A 21,778-nucleotide genomic window follows, 5' to 3' on the forward strand; every position below is an offset into this window, starting at 1 on the left:
GGATATTTATTATTGCCCACCAGAGTCCAGAAATTTCTCGAAGTAGCAAAACATGATTGCAAAGAAATATGTACTCGAACAGCTGAAATTTCTGTCTCCAGTTCTTCAAGTTTACAGTTTCCGGAGATCTCGCTTATTCTACCTCCAAGTTCAGTAATGTCAACTGAAACGAATGGAGTGCTGATAAAGACAGTCAGTGATTCAAGTGTTGCAAACTGGCAAAACCCGTTACTAAATTCTGACTAGGTTTTAAAGATGTTTGACAAAGATAGATAATCACATTCGCCGGAATTTACGGTTTCCATAACTGAAGCTGGAAAGTGTTATTGGAACCTTCTTTTTAAATTTGCAACCTATAGTTTTAGTTTCCTCTGAAAAGCATATCACAGCTGAAATGTTACAGTTTTCCCCTTGCAATTGCAAGCTTAGCTCATTTAATTCTGAGGTGATATCTGCTAAGAGACCTAAACCCAGGAGCCATGGTATCTCGTCAAGTTCTTGACAATACTGCACAGAAGACGGTTTCAGAAACTGTCTTAACTCTTCCAGAAGACTGCAAAATGATTCCAGAGTTTTCCCCTCTACGAAGTCACCTTACGTCCCCATGAAGAATTATGTCACCTTGCTCAGAGTATGATATATTGAAAAGATTTCCCAGTAATCGCTGACGTGTATAAGATGGTGGCATGTAATTTAGCGCATGCTCTATGTTATTCCTCTGCTGAATATGCATGATCGGTATGGTACAAGTCCAGTCATGCCAGGAACGTAGACGTGGCTCTAAATGTGTCTTGCCGGATTATCACGGGTTGCTTGAGACCTGCTCCACTGCCTCGCTGGCGTAGCTCCTCCTGAACTCAGACGTGAGGTAGCTGTGAGATATGAGAAAAGTAAGGCCACAACGAAGGACGCCCATCCACAATATGGTCGTCAGCGTAGGCTGAAATCAAGAAAGAGCTTCTTGACAACTACTGAGGCTCTCACCGAGAACCCACATGCGGCAAGGATCTCGCGGTGGCGGGAGAATTGTCGGTATTTCGGAGAATGGGTGGCTCTGAAGGAAGAACATCCCCCTGGACATTCGGAGACGTGGTCAATATGCAGGTCTCTCAATAGATTACGATCAAACACAACGAGATGCAAGACCAATCTGCGGACTTGGGGTTTCTCTGTGGACTCAGTTTTTTTGCCAGTGTGGCGTTGAGCAGACCAACAGCCATTTCCTTGAGTGTTTCTCATCACCAACCACCTGCACCATGCAAGACCTTATGAGAGCTACACCAAATGCACTTGAAGTGTCCAATTTTTGGTCTTTTTTTGTGTAAAATTATGTCAACACTTATATTTTTTGATATTTCTGTACTTTTGACACCATAAATAAACAAATAAATTTAGCACATGAGTTACAACTTTCATGACTTGGTCAAACTTTAAAACCTTTGCAAATAATGTTTCCTCATGGATAATAAACGATAAGAAACGAATTTGAGAAATTAGTTATCTCTGGCGCAAAGAGCATGAAACCTGTTGTTCTTTCCAATCATTATGCCAAAACATTTATGGAGTGGGAAGTTGCAGCCTTTCACAGATTTTAGGAATGCACTAAACACTTCTTCTCCCCTAGTATGTTCATGAAGTGGCAGCGCTTCCACAATCTCCTTCTTAACCATAAAATCATGAAAGACCATTCTAATATACGAACACAGCTGTCTAATATCGGAAATATCAGTGCTTTCATCAAGATGAAGTGAAAAATATTCACACGATTGCACGCCCTGATGTAATTGAGATTCTAAATTTTTATCAATCTGTTCTACACGTCTAGCAACAGTGCGGTGAGGCAACTGAAGTCTTTCTATAGAAATCATAAGTGCAAATTTGTCTTTGTGACCATCGAACAGAGATTGAGCGGCAATGATAATTGTTTCTTTAATTATGTTCCCGTCGATGAAAGATTTTTTTTCCTTTTCGCTTAAACGCAACAGACTTCGTCAGAGATTGTTTTCACGTTACTATACTGCGCTACAAATTTTATCGAAATCTCGTAATTGTCCTCCATTACGACGCATAAGTTTGAAATTTGGCTCAAAGGTGCCTACGGGCTTCCTCTGTAGCGGTGGCGAAGTGCAGCGAACTGCGACATCACCTTCGGGCTCGGCGACTTTTCAAACACCGAGGTGTCGGCACCGATAAAAGGCCACAGCTTAGAAGTTCGTGTGAGCTGTTTTTAAGCTGGGTTAATGATGTCACATTGGCACCAAATTTTACCTCAGTTCAGGCTGCAAAAGTGTAAGCAGTCTTTGCTGCTTCGGATCACGTTCAAGTTCCGTCGAATTGCTTTGACGGTCCGTACTGTTTCCTCTTTGTATACGGGAGCAAAAAGTGTGGTGACGCTACACTCCAAAGCGGTGTCACGTCCAGCGCGGCTGCAGCACCAGGGTGTTTGTAGAGTAGAGTTGAAACGCCCAGAGGTTGGCAGGAGTGTGGACCGTGGTCACGAACGTCATCCCTTTGCCTATTGCACTGCGAACTGTTACTTTCGACCGCGTAATGTGTGGGAATCAACGCCCTAGAGGACGCCCTCCGTGCCACCCCTGAGACCTTTCGTGTGGATTCTGAGCGGCGTTGTGTCTGAAAGTTTTTCGCCCGCCACTCCTAAGAAGACATCGTGATTTGGACGCTAGGCGTTGCGGTTCTGTACTCCGTCGCAGAGGCGTCAAAGGAAGGAGTGCAACTGAGTGAGAGAGCGTCTGATGACCTTACCATAGTGTCCGCGGTGGCGTTGGGCAGAACTGTGGCGAAATTCGGTGCCAGTGTAACAACATTAGCCCAGCCTTGCAACTCACATGTGAAACGTCCCCTTAGAAAAATTTATGAATTACTATACTGGTTAACCCCTTACGTTATTTCAACGTACTCAGACATTTCGCTCTTTACTTATTCTGATCAACACTAAACTGACACACAATATTTTTAGCGCAACGCAATCTGACTTTCAAAAATTCCTACAAAAGAATGGCCCTGACTGACATTAACCTATACCTTTTACAAATCACTTACCTCACAAAAATCTTTGTTACTCGAACTACCGCAATACAGCGAGTGCAACCACTGCCAGCTAAATAAAAGATTCAAACTACTGAAGGCACTAACTACTGATAGGCATAGTTAGCAAATGAAAGATTTTGATAGAGAACAAACAATGTATTTACCTTAATAGTGTTCAAAGGTCATAATATATAGCAGTTCATGACATCCAGTCTTACAAATTTACTGTCTCTGATGGACACACGTCCAGATCATCCGCTCTCAAAACTCCGCCATCTCTCTCACCACATCCACCACTGCTGGCGGCTCACCTCCAACTGCGCAACGCTACGCGCTGTTAACAGCCAACTGCCCAACACTACAATAGCATATGCTCCAACAATGCAAACCAACCACAGCATTCACACAGCACAGTCAGCGATTTTCATATAGAGCGCTACGTGGCGTTATCAATATAAAAACCTAAACAGCTTACTTACACATCAAATTCTGAGATGTGGCCTTTTTTTTGTGTTTAAGCGTCGCCGAATCCGAGGGTGGCGTCGCTGGGTGGCACACTTTTGCACCATTAAAGAGGGAGGTTGGAGTTACCTTTGAACCAAATTGGAAACCTATGCGTCGTAATGAGAGACAATTAGAGGGTTCCGAGAAAATTATTCTTTAAATTTCTTGCAGTGTATTTTGCTGAGCTGACATTAGCAACACACGTTGTTGTAATGTTAATTTACATTTTAAGCCTCTACCTTTATATTTTCGTAATTCAAAATTACTACTAAAGTGACGTTCTATATTATCTTTCTCGGGAGGCACACCACTATTACGCAATAAATACAAAGGCTTTCCCTCGAATTCGAGAAAACAATGCTGCTCTTTCCAATCACTGTTAAAACTGTAAGTTCTGGTCTTTTGGCCATATTGAATTGAGAATAATCGATCAGACAGACGAGACGCAACTGAACCTACACTTACAAGCTCCGAAATTATACTGGATAGTAGAGTTGTGGCGATTCGTGAATGAATCGTTCATTTGAACGACTCTAAATAAAGAATCGTAAGAATCGAATCGTGATACGGACGAATCGTCGTTCAAAAGAATCGTAAGAACAATTGCGTGTTTCCGAGTCGGGCCGGCCGGTGTGGCCGAGCGGTTCTAGGCGCTTCAGTCTGGAACCGCGAGACCGCTACGGTCGCAGGTTCGAATCCTGCCTCGGGCATGGATGTGTGTGATGTCCTTAGGTTAGTTAGGCTTAATTAGTACTAAGTTCTAGGCGAGTGATGACCTCAGAAGTTAAGTCGCATAGTGGTCAGAGCCATTTGAACCATTTTTTTCCGAGTCGTGACGATTCCAAGTTCCAACGATTCATCGATTCTTAGTACGCTATGCTTCCATTTTGCTAATTCTGTTAGTTCCACCAGTGCTGCCCCTAAATGGCTGTCGCACTAGACCAATGTTACAGAACCTATATAGAGAGAATATAGGCTCTCTAACCAATACCTTTCTTGGCGGATCGCCGTGTAGTACTGTCTTTAAACAAAAGCTTTTTGATTAATAATTTCGAGTTTTCGAATGTTATCGTGTTCAGATTCATATTAAATTTTAGTGAAGTAATGTCGCTGTATACGATTGAATCCTACTGTTTAGAAGTATGTCGTCTTCTCACGTAAATAGTAGTGGCAGCGGCAAGTTCTCAGACAAATTAAATGCAAAATACCTATGTTTTGTATTTAGAAGAAATGAAAGTTAAGCTAAATTTGCTGTGTGGTAGGGCTGCCAGCTGCGTTATGAAATACAAGGGTGATGTGGACTTGGAAAGACATCTTAGCACAGAAAAACATGGGATGATATGAGCCAAACCACGTCTGCCTCACTGCTAGATTTTGTTACTATAAAACAGACGTCTGTAGTTGGATACGTTCAAGCCACACAACCAAACTGGCATAACACGTAATTTTGCACCACCTTTCGCACAAATCGACTCATCTTTCCTGGCATACTGAAATAAAACACCGGCTGGAGTGGCCCTGCGGTTCTAGGCGCTACAGTCTGGAACCGAGCTACCGCTACGGTCGCAGGTTCGAATCCTGCCTCGGGCATGGATGTGTGTGATGTCCTTAGGTTAGTTAGGTTTAAGTAGTTGTAGGTTCTAGGTGACTGATGACCTCAGAAGTTAAGTCCCATAGTGCTTAGAGCCATTTGAACCATTTGAAATAAAACAATAGATGCAATCAAATCAAACGAGACCTTTCATCAATTAAGGCATTACACGTATAAATCGAGAATCACACTTGTAACGTCATACGCATGTTTACTCATAAATAAACTATTTCTGGCATATCTTATCATGACACAGTTCGATTCTAACCCCATTGACAATTTCAGACATGTCCTGCCATCTGTGAGTAAGATATAGAACTTTTTGCATTCCGTAAGAATCATGCCACCGCAGACTAGAATGAATCGTGTAAGAATCGTGAACGAATGGTGGGAATCGATTCGCAATGTGAGATTGAATCGTAGGAATCGAATCGGGAAAAAGAATCGTGTTGCCCAACTCTACTGGATAGTACTAAAAACATAGCAAAGGAAGAAGCTATCGGTACAAACAATAATGTTCAGAAACAGCGGACTTATTGTTTGTGGCAAAGTTTTGTTGGGATCAAACTGATTCTCTCTCCAATTCCCAACTAAATGGGTTTGTTATTTGTTCAGGTGAGAAATGTCACGTGACACCTCCTAATATCGTGCTGGAGCTCATTTCGCCCGGCGTCGTGCAGCAACTGCACGTGGCATGGACTGTGCAAGTCCCCTGCAGAAACAACGACGCATGCTGCGTCTATACCCGTCCATAATTCCGAAAGTATTGCCGGCGCAGGATTTTGTGCGCAAACTGACATCTCGATTATGTTCCTTCGACGATCGATAGCATTTACCATGTCAGGCGATCTGGTGGTCAAATCGTTCGCTCGAATTGTCCAGAATGTTCTTAAAACTGGTGACATCCATAAAAATTTCATCATTGTTTGGGAACAAGTAACGGGACGTAACAATTTCCACTGAATGAACGTTTCACTTGGACCAGAGGACCCAGACCATTCCGTGTAAACACAGCCCATACCATTATGGGAGACACCTGCAGCTCGCGCAGTACCTTGTTGACAACTTGGATCAATGACTGTGTTGGCTCTGCGCCACACTCGAAACCTACCGTCAGCTGTTACCAAGTGACATCGGGACTCGTGTGAGCAGGCCAGGGCTTTCCGGCACTCGCATCGGTCGTCTGCTACCACAGCCCATTAACGCCAAATTTCGCCTCACCGTCATAACAAACATGTTCTCCGTACGTCTCACATTGATTTCTGCGGTTATTTCACGCAGTGCTGCTTGTCTGTTAGCACTGACAACTCTACGCAAGCGCCGCTGCTGTCGGTCGTTAAGTGAAGACCGTCGGCCACTGCGTTGTCCGTGGTGAGAGCTAAAGCACGAAATTTTGTATTTTCGGCACACTCTTGACATTGTGGATCTCGAAATGCTGAACCGCAAAATGATTTACAAAAGAGAATGTCCCACGCGTCTAGCTCCAATGCCACACCGCGTTCAAAGTCTGTTAATTCCCGTTGCTCGGCCACAATCACGTAGGAAACCCTTTCATATGAATCACCCGAGTACAAATGACAGCTCCGCATTTTGTATCTTGCGTACTCAGTACTACTGCCGTCTGTATAAGTGCTCATCGGTATCCCATTACTTCTGTCACCTCTGTGTGAGTCTGATTCTAAATTTTTAGAAATCTGTTCAGTATGTCTAGCAACTCTTTGGTAAGACAGTTGAAGTCGTTTTACTGACAACGGCAGTGCAGATCTACCTGTCACCATCGAATAGGGATTCCAAAGCACCGATCCCTTCTGTAACTACTTTCCCGTTACTGCAAAATTTTTTTTTGTTTCCACTAAAACAGAAGAGACTTTGTAAGAGACTATTGTCACGTTATTATTTTGCTTAGCAAGCTTTTGTAAACGTACTTCCTTCTCGTGTTAATTTAGAATTTAAATCTGTAACTTCATGTTTTAGTAACTCAGAATCAGCAGGAAAAATTGGAAATTTGTGGTAAGGTCTTATGCTGAAACGTCCCCTTTGAACAATTATACATGACTGTGCTTAAACTGACACACAATATTTTTAGCGCAACGCAATCTGACTTTTAACAATCCCTACAAAATAATGGCCCTGACTAACATTAACCTATACCTTTCACAAATCACTTACCTCACAAAAATCTTCGTTACTCGAACTACTGCAATACAGCGAGCGCCACTACTGCCAGCTAAATAAAAGATTTAAACTACTGAAGGCACTGACTACTGATAGCCACAGTTAGAAAAAGAAAGATTTTGATAGAGAACAAACAATGTATTTACCTTAATACTGTTCAAAAATCATAATATACATAGGAGTTCATGGCATGCAGTCTTACAAATGTACTGTCTCTGATGGACACACGTCCAGATCATTCGCTCTCAAAAATCCGCCATCTCACTTCCCCACATCCACCACTGGTGGCGGCTCACCTCCAACTGCGCAACGCTACGCGCTGTTAACAGCCAACAGCCCAACACTACAATGGCAGACAACAATGCAAACTAGCCACAGACTGCACACAGCACAGCCAGTGATTTTCATACAGAGCGCTACGTGGCGTTTCCAACATAAAACCTAAACAGCCTACTTACAATGGGACCAAACTGCAGAGGTCGTCGGTCCCTAGACCTATACACTACTTAATGTAACTTAAATTATTTTACGCTATGGACAACACACACACCCATTGCCGAGGGCGGACTCGAACCTCCGACGGGGGGAGCCGCGCGGACCGTGACAAGGCCACCCCGCGCGGGTAATTAGCAGGAAAGTCACTATTAAAGTTTGGGTGATTTGTCAAAAATGACGTTCTAGATTACTTTTCTTGGGAACAGTACACTACTGCTACACAATAAACACACAAATTTTGCTCTGATTTCGACAAAACAATATTGCTAATCCCAGGTCACAGTTAAAAATTTAATTGCTTTACTTTTTAGTTATAGTGTATTTAGAATAATCGACCAGACACAAGACACGTAACTGAAAGTAAGCTCACAAGCTCTTAAGTTACACTGGATAGCGTCAGAAACATTGCAGTCGAAGAAGATCTCGGTACAAACGACAATGTTCACAAAGAGCGAACTTATTGGTAGCACCATGGAGGCTCTGTCTCGCAGTTACCAACATTTGAGGTTCAGTATTTGGTTCAAATGGCTCTGAGCACTATGGGACTCAACTGCTGAGGTCATTAGTCCCCTAGAACTTAGAACTAGTTAAACCTAACTAACCTAAGGACATCACAAACATCCATGCCCGAGGCAGGATTCGAACCTGCGACCGTAGCGGTCTTGCGGTTCCAGACTGCAGCGCCTTTAACCGCCCGGCCACTTTGGCCGGCAGGTTCAGTATTTGTTCAGGGAAGTAATGAGTAGAGTTTTGAGTGTACAAAAACAGTTTTGTTCTGAAATTTGATACGATAGGAGACAGGAATACACTGAGGCGTCATGCGATAGCGGTAAGCACGTACATAGATGACGGCAGAATCGCACACACGAGGTGCAAAAGGGCGCTGTATTAGCGAAGCTGTCATTTGTACTCAGGTGATTCGCGTAAAAGAATTCCGGAGTGATTATGGCCGTATGATGGGAGTTAACAGACTTTGAACGAGGGATGGTAGTGGAGTTAGAGACTTGCGCCATTTCCATTCGGAAATCGTTAGGGAATTGAATAGTCCGAGCTGCACAGTGTCAAGACACTTCGTAAAATAACCGCAGAAATCAGTGTGGGACACACGACGAACGTATCCGTTAGGTGAGTGCGGCGAAGTTTGGTGTTAATGGGTGCGGCGGCAGACGACAGACACGACTGCTGTTACTGTCAGCACGACATCGGCTGCAGCGCCTCTGCTGGGCTCCTGACCGTATGGGTTGGACCCTAGACGACTGGGAAACCGCACCCTGCTGAGAAGAACCCCGACTTCAGTTGACAAGAGCTGATGGTAGGGTTCGAATGTGGCGCACACCCCACGAGCTATGGACCCAGGTTATCAACAAGCTGGTGGTGGCTTCATAACGGTGTGGGCTGTGTTCGCACGGAATGGACTGGATCCTGTGGTCCGAGCGAACCGATCATTGACCAGATACGGTTATGTTCGGCTACTTGTAGTCCATTTGCAACCATTCGTGGACTTAATGCCCCCAAAGAACGATGGAGGTTTCGTGGATATCAATGCAGCATATCAGCGGATTACAGTTGTTCGTTATTGATTTGAAGAACATTCTGGGCAATTCGAGCGAATGATTTGACCACTCATGTCGCCCGATATGAACCCCATCGGACATTTATGGGACATAACCGAGAGGTTAGTCCGTGCATAAAATCCTACACTGGCAATACTTTCGCTGTTTCGCAGAGGAAGAGACTGCACTGTAGTTCCTTCTCTACATTGTCGCACAGATGACAAAATGCTAGATATCAAAATAGACGACAGAGGGATAGAAAAACAATTAAAATCGCTGAAAAGAGGAAAGGCCGCTGGACCTGATGGGATACCAGTTCGATTTTACGCAGAGGAGCTTGCCCCCCTTTCTTGCAGTGGTGTACCGTAGGTCTCTAGAAGAGCGCAGCGTTCCAAAGGTTTGGAAAAGGGCACAGGTCATCACCGTTTTCAAGAAGGGACGTCGAACAGATGTGCAGAACTATAGAACTATATCTCTAACGTCGATCAGTTGTAGAGTTTTGGAACACGTATTATGTTCGATTATAATGACTTTTCTGGAGACTAGAAATCTGCTCTGTAGGAATCAGCACGAGTTTCGAAAAAGACGATCGTGTGAAACCCAGCTCGCGCTATTCGTCCACGAGACACAGAGGGCCGTAGACACAGGTTCCCAGGTAGATGCCGTGTTTCTTGACTTCCGCAAGGCGTTCGATACAGTTCCCCACAGTCGTTTAATGAAAAAAGTAAGAGCATACGGCCTACCAGACCAATTGTGTGATAGGATTGAAGAGTTCCTAGATAACAGAACGCAGCATGTCATTCTCAATGGAGAGAAGTCTTCCGAAGTACGAGTGATTTCGGGTGTGCCGCAGGGGAGTGTCATAGAACCGTTGATATTCACAATATACATAAATGACCTTGTGGATAACATCGGAAGTTCACTGAGGTTTTTTGCGGTTGATGCTGTAGTATATCGAGAGTTTGTAACAATGGAAAATTGTACTGAAACACAGGAGGATCTGCAACGAATTGACGCATGGTGCAGGGAATGGCAATTGAATCTCAATGCAGACAAGTGTAATATGCTGCGAATACATAGAAAGAAAGATCCCTTATCATTTAGCTACAATACAGCAGGTCAGCAACTGGAAGCAGTTAATTGCATAAATTATCTGGGAGTAGGCATTAGGAGTGATTGAAAATGGAGTGACCATATAAAATTAAACGTCGGTAAAGCAGATGCCAGACTGAGATTCATTGGAAGCATCCTAAGGAAATGCAATCCGAAAACAAAGGAAGTAGGTTACAGTACACTTGTTTGCCCACTGCTTGAATACTGCTCACCAGTGTGGGATCCGTACCAGATAGGGTTGATAGAAGAGAGAGAGAAGATCCAACGGAGAGCAGCGCGCTTCGTTACAGGATCATTTAGTAATCGCGAAAGCGTTACGGAGATGATAGATAAACTCCAGTGGAAGACTCTGCAAGAGAGACGGTCAGTAGCTCGGTACGGGCTTTTGTTGAAGTGTCGCGAACATACCTTCACCGAGGAGTCAAGCAGTATATTGCTCCGTCCTACGTATATCTCGCGAAGAGACCACGAAGATAAAATCAGAGAGATTAGAGCCCACACAGAGGCATACCGACAATCTTTCTTTCCACGAACAATACGAGACTGGAATAGAAGGGAGAACCGATAGAGGTACTCAAAGTACCCTCCGCCATACTGCGTCAGGTGGCTTGCGGAGTGTGGATGTAGATGTAGATGCAGAACTATGGACGACTGCAGAGGCAGCGTGATTCGACACATCCGCTCGGGACTTCCAACGATTTGTGCAGGCCGTTCTAGGTCGAGTTACTGCGCCACGCCGCGCAAAAGGTGTTCAGACACGATATTAGGAGCTATCCCGTGACATGTGTCAGCTCGTTGTATTTGTTCAGAGAAGTAATGAGTACCGCGTTCACTGTACAAAAACAGTTTTGTTCTGTAACAGAACAGTTACGGTACAGTGTAAGAGGTCCATGACTAAGGAATTAATTGCTAGTGCATTCGAGCAGATGTAATTTCGATGGATTGCTCACACGTTGCCTGCGATATGTATGCTACAATAGAATCGCAGACCAGAGATCAGTGTTGACTGCAGTACGAACTGTGTAGCAGTAGCACTAAGTTGTAGCGAGCAGTCGTGTGTATGGAGTTGGCTGGGCCGGTCGTGGGGAGCGATGGCGGAGCCCGAGCGTTGTAGTATAAGGTAAAAGCAGCCTCGCGCATATGTACTATTGTTATATCAAGTCCCATGTAAATGTTAAAAAAAAATCTCTTAGTAATAATCTTTCTAATAGTAAGTAACTCATGACAATCATTCATTTTAATTTAAAGAATTTACTAATTTCTCCAATCCATGGTCATCCCGATTATTGTAAAGAAAAATCAGTTGTCTCTTTTTATGCATGACATATCTGTCGGCCAGCATTGCACTGAGCTGTGGCAGAAAAATTTCTCATAGGAGCAGATATATACGCGTTATCCGGCGACCTTACTGAGGTAAGATTTTTCAATTTATTCTGAATGAATTTTCAGGGCCATGACGCAGCACTGCTGACGTCCAAAATTTACCAGTTTAAATTGACAGTCACTTATTGAAAGGTTATAAGTGGAAAAACTCGTAGAAGCCGACCTCAAGGAAGATCAGTTTGGATTCCGTAGAAATATGGGAACATGTGAGGCAATACTAATCCTACGACTTATCTTAGAAGCTAGTCTAAGAAAAGGCAAACCTACATTTCTAGCATTTGTAGACTTGGAGAAAGCTTTTGACAATGTTAACTGGAATAATCTCTTTCAAATTCTGAAAGTGGTAGGGGTAAAATACAGGGAGCGAAAGGTTATTTACAATTTGTACAGAAACCAGATGGCAGTTATAAGAGTCGAGGGACATGAAAGGGAAGCAGTGGTTGGGAAGGGAGTGAGACAGGGTTGTAGCCTCTCCCCGATGTTATTCAATCTGTATACTGAGCAAGCAGTAAAGGAAACAAAAGAAAAATTCGGAGTAGGTATTAAACTCCATGGTGAAGAAATAAAAACTTTGAGGTTCGCCGATGACATTGTAATTCTGTCAGAGACAGCAAAGGACTTGGAAGAGCAGTTGAACGGAATGGACAGTGTCTTGAAAGGAGGATATGAGATGAACATCAACAAAAGCAAAATGAGGATAATGGAACGTAGTCGAATTAAGTCGGGCGATGCTGAGAGAATTAGGTTAGGAAATGAGACGCTTAAAGTAGTAAAGGAGTTTTGCTATTTGGGGAGCAAAGTAACTGATGATGGTCGAAGTAGAGAGGATATAAAATGTAGACTGGCAATGGCAAGGAAATCGTTTCTGAAGAAGAGAAATTTGTTAAAATCGAGTATAGATTTAAGTGTCAGGAAGACGTGTCTGAAAGTATTTGTATGGAGTGTAGCCACGTATGGAAGTGAAACATGGACGATAAATAGTTTGGACAAGAAGAGAATAGAAGCTTTCGAAATGTGGTGCTACAGAAGAATGCTGAAGATTAGATGGGTAGATCACATAACTAATGAGGAGGTATTGAATAGGATTGGGGAGAAGAGGAGTTTGTGGCACAACTTGACAAGAAGAAGGGATCGGTTGGTAGGACATGTTCTGAGGCATCAAAGGATCACCAATTTAGCATTGGAGGGCAGCGTGGAGGGTAAAAATCGTAGAGGGAGTCCGAGAGATGAATACACTTAGCAGATTCAGAAGGATGTAGGTTGCAGTAGGTACTGGGAGATGAAGAAGCTTGCACAGGATAGAGTAGCATGGAGAGCTGCATCAAACCAGTCTCAGGACTGAAGACCACAACAACAACATAAGTGAGCCTCAATTTTATTGAGAGGTTAGTCACATTGTATTATTGGTAGGTTAAGGAAATTATCTGTTGGGAGGTTACACTAAATGTCAATGCTGTAATTATATTTTTCACTTTTTTTGGGGGGGGTTATTATAAATATTAATTATTTGTTGGGAGGTTACAACAGAAATTGGGTAATGAGAAGGGTCAGGAGAGCTTGTGACGGGTACCGCAAGTGGTCTCGCACGCCCCGAAACCGGCCTTGCCCTGCAGCTAACGTTGCTTCTCGCAGACGGCTACAGCTGCAGGGGGCAGGGGGCAGGCCCCGGACAGAGAGCACTGACACAGCAGAACTGGGCCGCAGTCGGCAGCTGGCCGCCCGTGGCGCTGCCAATCAGCGGGCGGTGGAGTGGTGGTCCGGAGTGGGCGCGGTAATCAGGAAGCCGGGGACGGCTGTGGGCGGCGGCCAGTCGGTGCCCGGCGCCGCCATGGCCAGCTCCCGCCGCCTCGCCCGCTGGGGCCTCGTGTCACTGCTGCTGCTGCTAGCGGCGGCGGCGTCGGCGGCGGCGTCGTCAGCGTCATCGTCGGCGGCGGCGTCGGAGGCGGCGCGGCTGGCCGCCAGGATTGCCAGCCTCGAGCGCCGCCTCAAGTCAGTGGAGCAGCCAGGTGCGTGCTCCCTCCCAGTCGTCACCTCCCACTCACTGCCGACAGGTGTTGGATTTAGCGCGCTCGTCAGCCTGGTCGTCATCTGCGGCTCTTTTTTTCTTTGAGTCATTAGTCTTCTGAAACTTCCTGCCAGAAGTAATGGCCGCTATCGACAGGGGATCTCAGGTTGATTCCGTATTTCTGGATTTCCAGAAAGCTTTTGACACCGTTCCTCACAAGCGACTTCTAACCAAGATGCGGGCCTATGGGGTATCCGAACATCGCGCGGGAAAAACGAACACCTAAACCTTTCTGTTCGAGCTCTGATTTCTCTTATTTTATTTTGATGATCATTCCTATCTATGTAGGTTGGGCTCAACAAAATATTTTCGCATTCGGAAGAGAAAGTTGGTGACTGAAATTTCCTAAATGGATCTCGCCGCGACGAAAAACGTCTTTGCTTTAATGACTTCCATCCCAACTCGCGTATCATATCTGCCACACTCTCTCCCCTATTACGTGATAATACAAAACGAGCTGCCCTTTTTTGCACCCTTTCGATGTCCTCCGTCAATCCCACCTGGTAAGGATCCCACACCGCGCAGCAATATTCTAACAGAGGACGAACGAGGGTAGTGTAAGCTGTCTCTTTAGTGGACTTGTTGCATCTTCTAATTGTCTTGCCAATGAAACGCAACCTTTGGCTCGCCTTCCCCACAATATTATCTATGTGGTCTTTCCAACTGAAGTTGTTGGTAATTTTAACACCCAGGTATTTAGTTGAATTGACAGGCTTGAGAATTGCACTATTTATCGAGTAATCGAATTACAGCGGATTTCTTTTGGAACTCGTGTGGATGACCTCACACTTTTCGTTATTTAGCATCAACTGCCACCTGCCACACCATACAGCAATCTTTTCTAAATCGCTTTGCAACTGATACTGGTCTTCGGATGACCTTACTAGACGGTAAATTAAAGCATCATCTGCGAACAACCTAAGAGAACTGCTCAGATTGTCACCCAGGTCATTTATATAGATCAGGAACAGCAGAGGTCCCAGGACGCTTCCCTGGTGAACACCTGATATCACTTCAGCTTTACTCGACGATTTGCTGTCTATTACTACGAACTGCGACCTTCCTGACAGGAAATCACGAATCCAGTCGCACAACTGAGACGATACCCCATAGGCCCGCAGCTTGATTAGAAGTCGCTTATGAGGAACGGTGTCAAAAGCTTTCCGGTAATGTTCCGCCACGGCTGATTTGTCTGTTTTGCCGAGTCGGCAAGGACTTTTATGTTCCTTCAACCGTATATTCACACTTCTCTTTGTAGTTCCAATGTAGACCTTGCCACAAGTACACGGAGTCTTATTACACCACTTGCAGCCAGAGGGGGACGTTTATCCTTAACGGAACAAAGTGCTTGGCCTATTTTGTTGAAATGTTCAAATGTGTGTGAAATCTTATGGGACTTAACTGCTAAGGTCATCAGTCCCTAAGCTTACACACTACTTAACCTAAATTATCCTAAGGGCAAACACACTCACCCATGTCCGAGGGAGGACTCGAACCTCCGCCGGGACCAGTCGCACAGTCGCTGACTGCAGCGCCTGAGACCGCTCGGCTAATCCCGCGCGGCGCTTGGTCTATTTTCTTAGTTGGTCTGAAAGTCGGTAGAACGTCATGTTTCCTTAGAATCTTACTGATCTGATCCGTCACTTTCTTGATGAAGGGTAGAGAAACCGTGTTCTTCCATCGCTGTGTCCTAGCGTTGTCCTTAGGCCTCCTGTTTTTCGGTCGCAAAACTCTATTTATTTCCTTACTAGAGTACCCAGTCTTCTCAAAAGCCTGCTTTAGATGTTTTAACTCGGCGTCCAGGTGTTCCGGCGTACAAATCCTTTTAGCTCTGTCCACTATACTTTTAATTAGACCTCTTTTCTGTCGTGGACGATGAATGGAATCCTTCTGCAAGTATCTGTCGGTATGTGTAACCTTCCGAAAGACTTTATGTTTCAAGCTGTCATCAGTCTGCCTCATGACGAAAACACCCAAGAATGATGTTGCATTGTCTTTTTCCATTTCCATGGTAAACTGGATTTTTTGATTTATATTTTTGAAATAACAAAAGAATTCTTCTAAAGCTTTTTTTCCATGTGACCAAACAACAAATGTATCATCCGTGTATCGATACCATCGACATGGTGTCTTACTCGCTTTTTCCACAGCTAATTGTTCGAATTTTTCCATGTAAAAGTTAGCAATCGTAGGACTCAATGGGTTACCCATGGCAACTTCTACAACCTGCTAATAAAACTCGTCTTCCCACTGGAACTGACTAGAGGTAAGGCAGGGTCTGAAAAGAGCAGCTGATTTTTTTCACTACCATGCAATGCTGTTTTCCAGAGTACGTTCTCAGAAATTTCTTCCTCAAATTAAGGTCTAAGTTTGATACTAGCAGACTTCTCTTGGCCGGGAATGCTTTATTTGCCAGCGATAATCTGCTTCTTATGTCCCCCTTGCTCCGTCCGTCATGGGTTATCTTGTGCCTAGGCATCACATTTCCTGCACTTCATCTATTTCTTCATCACCAATCCTGATGTTAAGTTTCTCGCAGTTCACATTTTTGCAACTTCCCGTTACTTTCGTTTTTCTTCGATTTTCTCTCAATACGTATCTTTCACTCATTAGACTATTAATTCCATTCAACAGCTCCTGTATTTCTTCTTCACTTTCACTAAGGGTACCAATACCGTCAACAAATCTTATCACTGATATTCTTTCACCTACAATTTTGACTTCACTTTTGAACCTTCTTTTATTTCCGCCATTGCTTCTTGGATGCATAGATTGAAAAATAGTACATCCCTGTGTTACATTCTTTTTAATCCGACCACTTCGTTTTTGTCATTAAGTCTTATTGCTCCCTCCTGGTTGTTGTACATATCGAATATTGCCCGGCTTTACCTATAGCTTAGACCTATTTTTCTGAAAATTTCGAATATTTTGCAACATTTACCATTGTCGAATGGTTTTTCCACGTTGACGAATGCTATGAGCGTGTCTTCATTTTTCTTCAGCCCTGCCATTATCAGTTGCATCGTCAGAACTGCTTTTGGTGGCTTTACCTCTGCTAAAGCCAAACTCATCGTCATCTGAAACTTTCTAGCAGATTAAAACTCGGGATCTTTACCTTTCGCGGGCAAGTGCTCTCTACCAGTAGAGCACTTTCCTGCGAAAGGCAAAGGTCCCGAGTTCGAGTCTCGGTCGAGCAAACAGTTTTAATCTGCTAGGAAGTTTCATATCTGCGCACACTCCGCTGCAGAGTGAAAATTTCATTCCGAACGTCATCTATTAGATCCTCAATTTTCTTTTCCATCCTTGTGTATATTTTATGTATATTTACTGAAGCGGCGAGTGAAATTTTTTTGATAAGGCTGGGAGTCGAACCCGTGTCTTCTGCTTACTAGGCAGTTGCGTTAGCCACTTTGACACAGCGGTTCACACAACTTCACGGATTACGCTTGCATGCGAGCCCACTCGATCCAAATTCTCGCTGCCACCGCAGTCTACTTTAAATTCTTCCTTACACTCGAACAGAATTTCCGACGCTCTGCATGTTCTGGAATAGCATCTCAGCGTCAAACCTAAATGGGGGATCCAGCCGGAAATCCAGGTTCATGTACTTATACAAATGAAATGGCACAATTTCAGAGACTTTACTGGTCTCATATAGATATTATCTTATGTATAAAGACTAAAGCGGTGAGTGGAAATTTCTGCTCAGGCTTCGGTGTATTAATTTTCTCAGGGAGACCGCCAAATACTTGGTTCAGCTGCAAATGGCGTACGTTTCTCTTGTGATTTGGATAGGTCTCTTGCAACTGATTGGCAACGTTTCTCTCCAGAACGTAAAAAAAAAAAAAAAAATCTGAAGAACACTACGTGATCAAAAGTATCTGGACACACCCAAAAAGATACATGTTTAAGATTAGGAGGATTGTGCTGCCACCTACTGCCAGGTACTCCATATCAGCGACCTCAGTAACTATTAGACATCGCGACAGAGCGGAATAGGGCGTTCCGCGGAACTCACAGACTTCGAACGTGGGCAGGTGATTGGGTGTCACTTGTGTCATACATCTGTAGCGAGATTTCCACACTCCTAAACATCCCTAGGTCAACTGTTTCCGATGTGATACTGAAGTGGAAGTGTCAAGGGACACGTGCAGCACAAAAGCGTACAGGCCGACCTCGTCTGTTGACTGACAGAGACCGCCGACAGTTGAAGAGGGTCGTAATGCGTAATAGGCAGACATCTATCCAGACCATCACACGCGAATTCGAAAATGCGTCAGTACCCATTGCAAGTACTACGACAGTTAGGCGGGAAGTGAGAAAACTTGAATTTGATGGTCGAGCGCTACTCATAACCCCACATGACGTCAGTAAATGCCAAACGACGCCTTGCTTGATGCAAGGGGCGTAAATATTGGACGACTGAACAGAGGAAAAACATTGTGTGGAGTGACGAATCACGGTACACAATGTGTCGATCCGATGGCAGGTTGTGGGTGTGGCGAATGCCCGGTGTACGTCATCTGCCAGCGTGTGTAGGGCCAACAGTAAAATTCGGAGGTGGTGGTGTAACGGTGTGGCCGTGTTTTTCATGGAGGGGGCTTGCTACCACAGAAGAGGCCTACATTAATGTTTTAAGCACCATCTTGCTTCCCACTGCTGAAGAGCAATTCTGGGATGGCGATTGCATCTATTAACACGATCGAGCACCTGCTCATAATGCACTGCCTGTGGCGGAGTTGTTACAGGACAATAACTTCTCTGTAACAGACTGGCCTGCACAGAGTCCTGACATGAATCCTATAGAACACCTTTGGGATGTTTTGGAACGCCGACTTCGTGCCATGCCTCACCGATCGACATCCATACCTCTCCTCAGTGCAGCACTCCGTAAAGAATGCGTTGCCATTCCCCAAGAAACCTTCCAGCACCTGACTGAACGTATGCCTGCGAGAGTGGAAGCTGTCATCAAGGCTAAGGGTGGACCGACACCATATGGGCCGACACCATATTGAATTCCAGCATTACCGATGGAGGGAGCCTCGGAATTTTAAGCCAGATGACCGGATACTTTTGATCACATAGTGTATCTTGTTGTTGTTGTAGTCTTCAGTCCTGAGACTGGTTTGATGAAGCTTCTTCATCTCCCAAAACTTACTGCAACCTACGTCCTTCTGGATCTCTCTCCAATGCTAAATTTGTGATCCCCTGATGCCTCAGAACATGTCCTACCAATTGGTCTCTTCTTCTTGTCAAGTTGTGCCATAAACTCCTCTTCTCCCCAATTCTATTCAATACCTCCTCATTAGTTATGTGATCTACCCATCTAATCTTCAGCATTATTCTGTAACACCACATTTCGAAAGCTTCTATTCTCTTCTTGTCCAAACTATTTATATTCCACGTTTCACTTCCATACATGGCTACACACCATACAAATACTTTCAGACACGACTTCCTGACACTTAAATCTATACCCGATGTTAACAAATTTCTCTTCTTCAGAAACGCTTTCCTTGCCATTGTCAGTCTACGTTTTATATCTTCTCTACTTTGGCCATCATCAATTATTTTGCTCCCCAAATAGCAAAATTCCTTTAGTACTTTAAGTGTCTCATTTCCTAATCTACTTCCCTCAGCGTCACGACTTAATTCGACTACATTCCATTATCCTCGTTTTGCTTTTGTTGATGTTCATCTTACATCCTCCTTTCAAAACACTGTCCATTCCGTTCAACTGCTCTTCCAAGTCCTTTGCTGTCTCTGACAGAATTACAATGTCATCGGCGAGATTCAAAGTTTTTATTTCTTCTCCATGGATTTTAATACCTACTCCGAATTTTTCTTTGTTTCGTTCACTGCTTGCTCAATATACAGATTGAATAACATCGGGGAGAGGCTACAACCCTGTCTCACTCCCTTCCCAACCACTGCTTCCCCTTCATGCCCCTCGACTCTTATAACTGCCATCTGGTTTCTGTAAAAATTGTAAATAGCTTTTCGCTCCCTGTATTTTACCCCTGCCATCTTTAGAATTTGAAAGGGAGTATTCCAGTCAACATTGTCAAAAGCTTTCTCGAAGTCTACAAATGCAAGAAACGTATGTTTGCCTTTCCTCAATCTTTCCTCTAAGATAAGTCGTAGGATTAGTATTGCCTCACGTGTTCCAACGTTTCTACGGATTCCAAACTGATCTTCGCCGAGGTCGGCTTCTACCAGTTTTCCCATTCGTCTGTACAGAATTCGCGTTAGCATTTTGCAGCTGTGACTTATTAAACTGATAGTTCGGTAATTTTCACATCTGTTAACACCTGCTTTCTTTGGGATTGGAATTATTATATTCTTCTTGAAGTCTGAGGGTATTTCGCCTGTCTCATACATCTTGCTCACCAGATGGTAGAGTTTTGTCAGGACTGGCTCTCCCAAGGCCGTCAGTAGTTCTAATGGAATGTTGTCTACTCCCGGGGCCTTGTTTCGACTCAGGTCTTTCAGTGCTCTGTCAAACTCTTCACGCAGTATCATATCTCCCATTTCATCTTCATCTACATCCTCTTCCATTTCCATAATATTGTTCTCAAGTAAATCGCCCTTGTATAGACCCTATATATACTACTTCCACCTTTCTGCTTTCCCTTGTTTGCTTAGAACTGGTTTTCTATCTGAGCTCTTGATATTCATACAAGTGGCTCTCTTTTGTGCAAAGGTCTGTTTTAGTATCTATCTTACCCCTAATGAGATAAGCCTCTACATCCTTACATTAATCCTCTAGCCATCCCTGCTTAGCCATTTTGCACTTACTGTAGATCTCATTTTTAAGACGTCTGTATTCCTTTTTACGTGCTTCATTTACTGCATTTTTATATTTTCTCCTTTCATCAATTAAATTCAATATTTCTTCTGTTACCGAAGGATTTCTACTGGCCCTCGTCTTTTTACCTACTTGATCCTCTGCTACCTTCACTACTTCATCCCTCAGAGCTACCCATTCTTCTTCTACTGTATTTCTTTCCCCCATTCCTGTCAATTGTTCCCTGATGCTCTCCCTGAAACTCTGTACAACGTCTGGTTCTTTCAGTTTATCCAGGTTCCATCTCCTCAAATTCCCACCTTTTTGCAGTTTCTTCAGTTTTAATCTACAGTTCATAACCAATAGATTGTGGTCAGAGTGCACATCTGCCCCTGGAAATGTCTTACAATTTAAAATCTGGTTCCTAAATCTCTGTCTTACCATTACATTATCTGATATCTTCTAGTATCTCCAGGATTCTTCCATGTATACAACCTCCTTTTATGATTTTTGAACCAAGTGTTAGTTATGATTATGTTGTGCTCTGTGCAAAATTCTACAAGGCGGCTTCCTCTTTCATTTCTTAACCCCAATCCATATTCACCTACTATGTTTCCTTCTATTCCTTTCCCTACTCTCGAATTCCAGTCACCTGTGACTATTAAATTCGTCTCCCTTCACTACCTGAATAATGTCTTATCTCATCATACATTTCATCAATTTCTTCACCGTCTGCAGAGGTAGTTGGCATATAAACTTGTACTATTGTAGTAGGCGTGGGCTTCATGTCTATCTTGGCCACAATAATGCGTTCACTATTCTGTTTGTTGTGACTTGGCAAGACAGCCAAGCCACTATGAGGTAGCCGAAAGGCACGCGTTTAAGCTCACACAGGCTGGCTTGAGGTCTGGAACAGTTCAAGGAGTTGAGTCTAGTAAAAAAAGTACGTAGCTTCTGGAATACTTAACTTTAATTCATAATTGGTAAACATCGGTCTGACGGTACATGCATCACAAGATAAACAGCAAATGATAATGGCGCCTTGCTAGGTCGTAGCAATTGAC

At 43.9% G+C, this 21,778-nt stretch overlaps 1 protein-coding gene across 1 annotated transcript in view; it reads left to right on the forward strand.

Annotated features, from left to right (window-relative positions):
- Positions 1-13,399: 13,399 nt before the first annotated feature.
- Positions 13,400-21,778, forward strand: part of LOC124545955 (carboxypeptidase N subunit 2-like) — a 164,700-nt gene continuing 156,321 nt past the window's right edge. Inside the window, exon 1 of the mRNA XM_047124918.1 lies at positions 13,400-13,868. Coding sequence (XP_046980874.1) covers positions 13,400-13,868 — 469 coding nt within the window. The remainder of the gene's footprint in view (positions 13,869-21,778) is intronic.

This window comes from Schistocerca americana, chromosome 8, assembly GCF_021461395.2.
Source record: "Schistocerca americana isolate TAMUIC-IGC-003095 chromosome 8, iqSchAmer2.1, whole genome shotgun sequence".
In the NCBI taxonomy this organism is placed as follows: domain Eukaryota; kingdom Metazoa; phylum Arthropoda; class Insecta; order Orthoptera; family Acrididae; genus Schistocerca; species Schistocerca americana.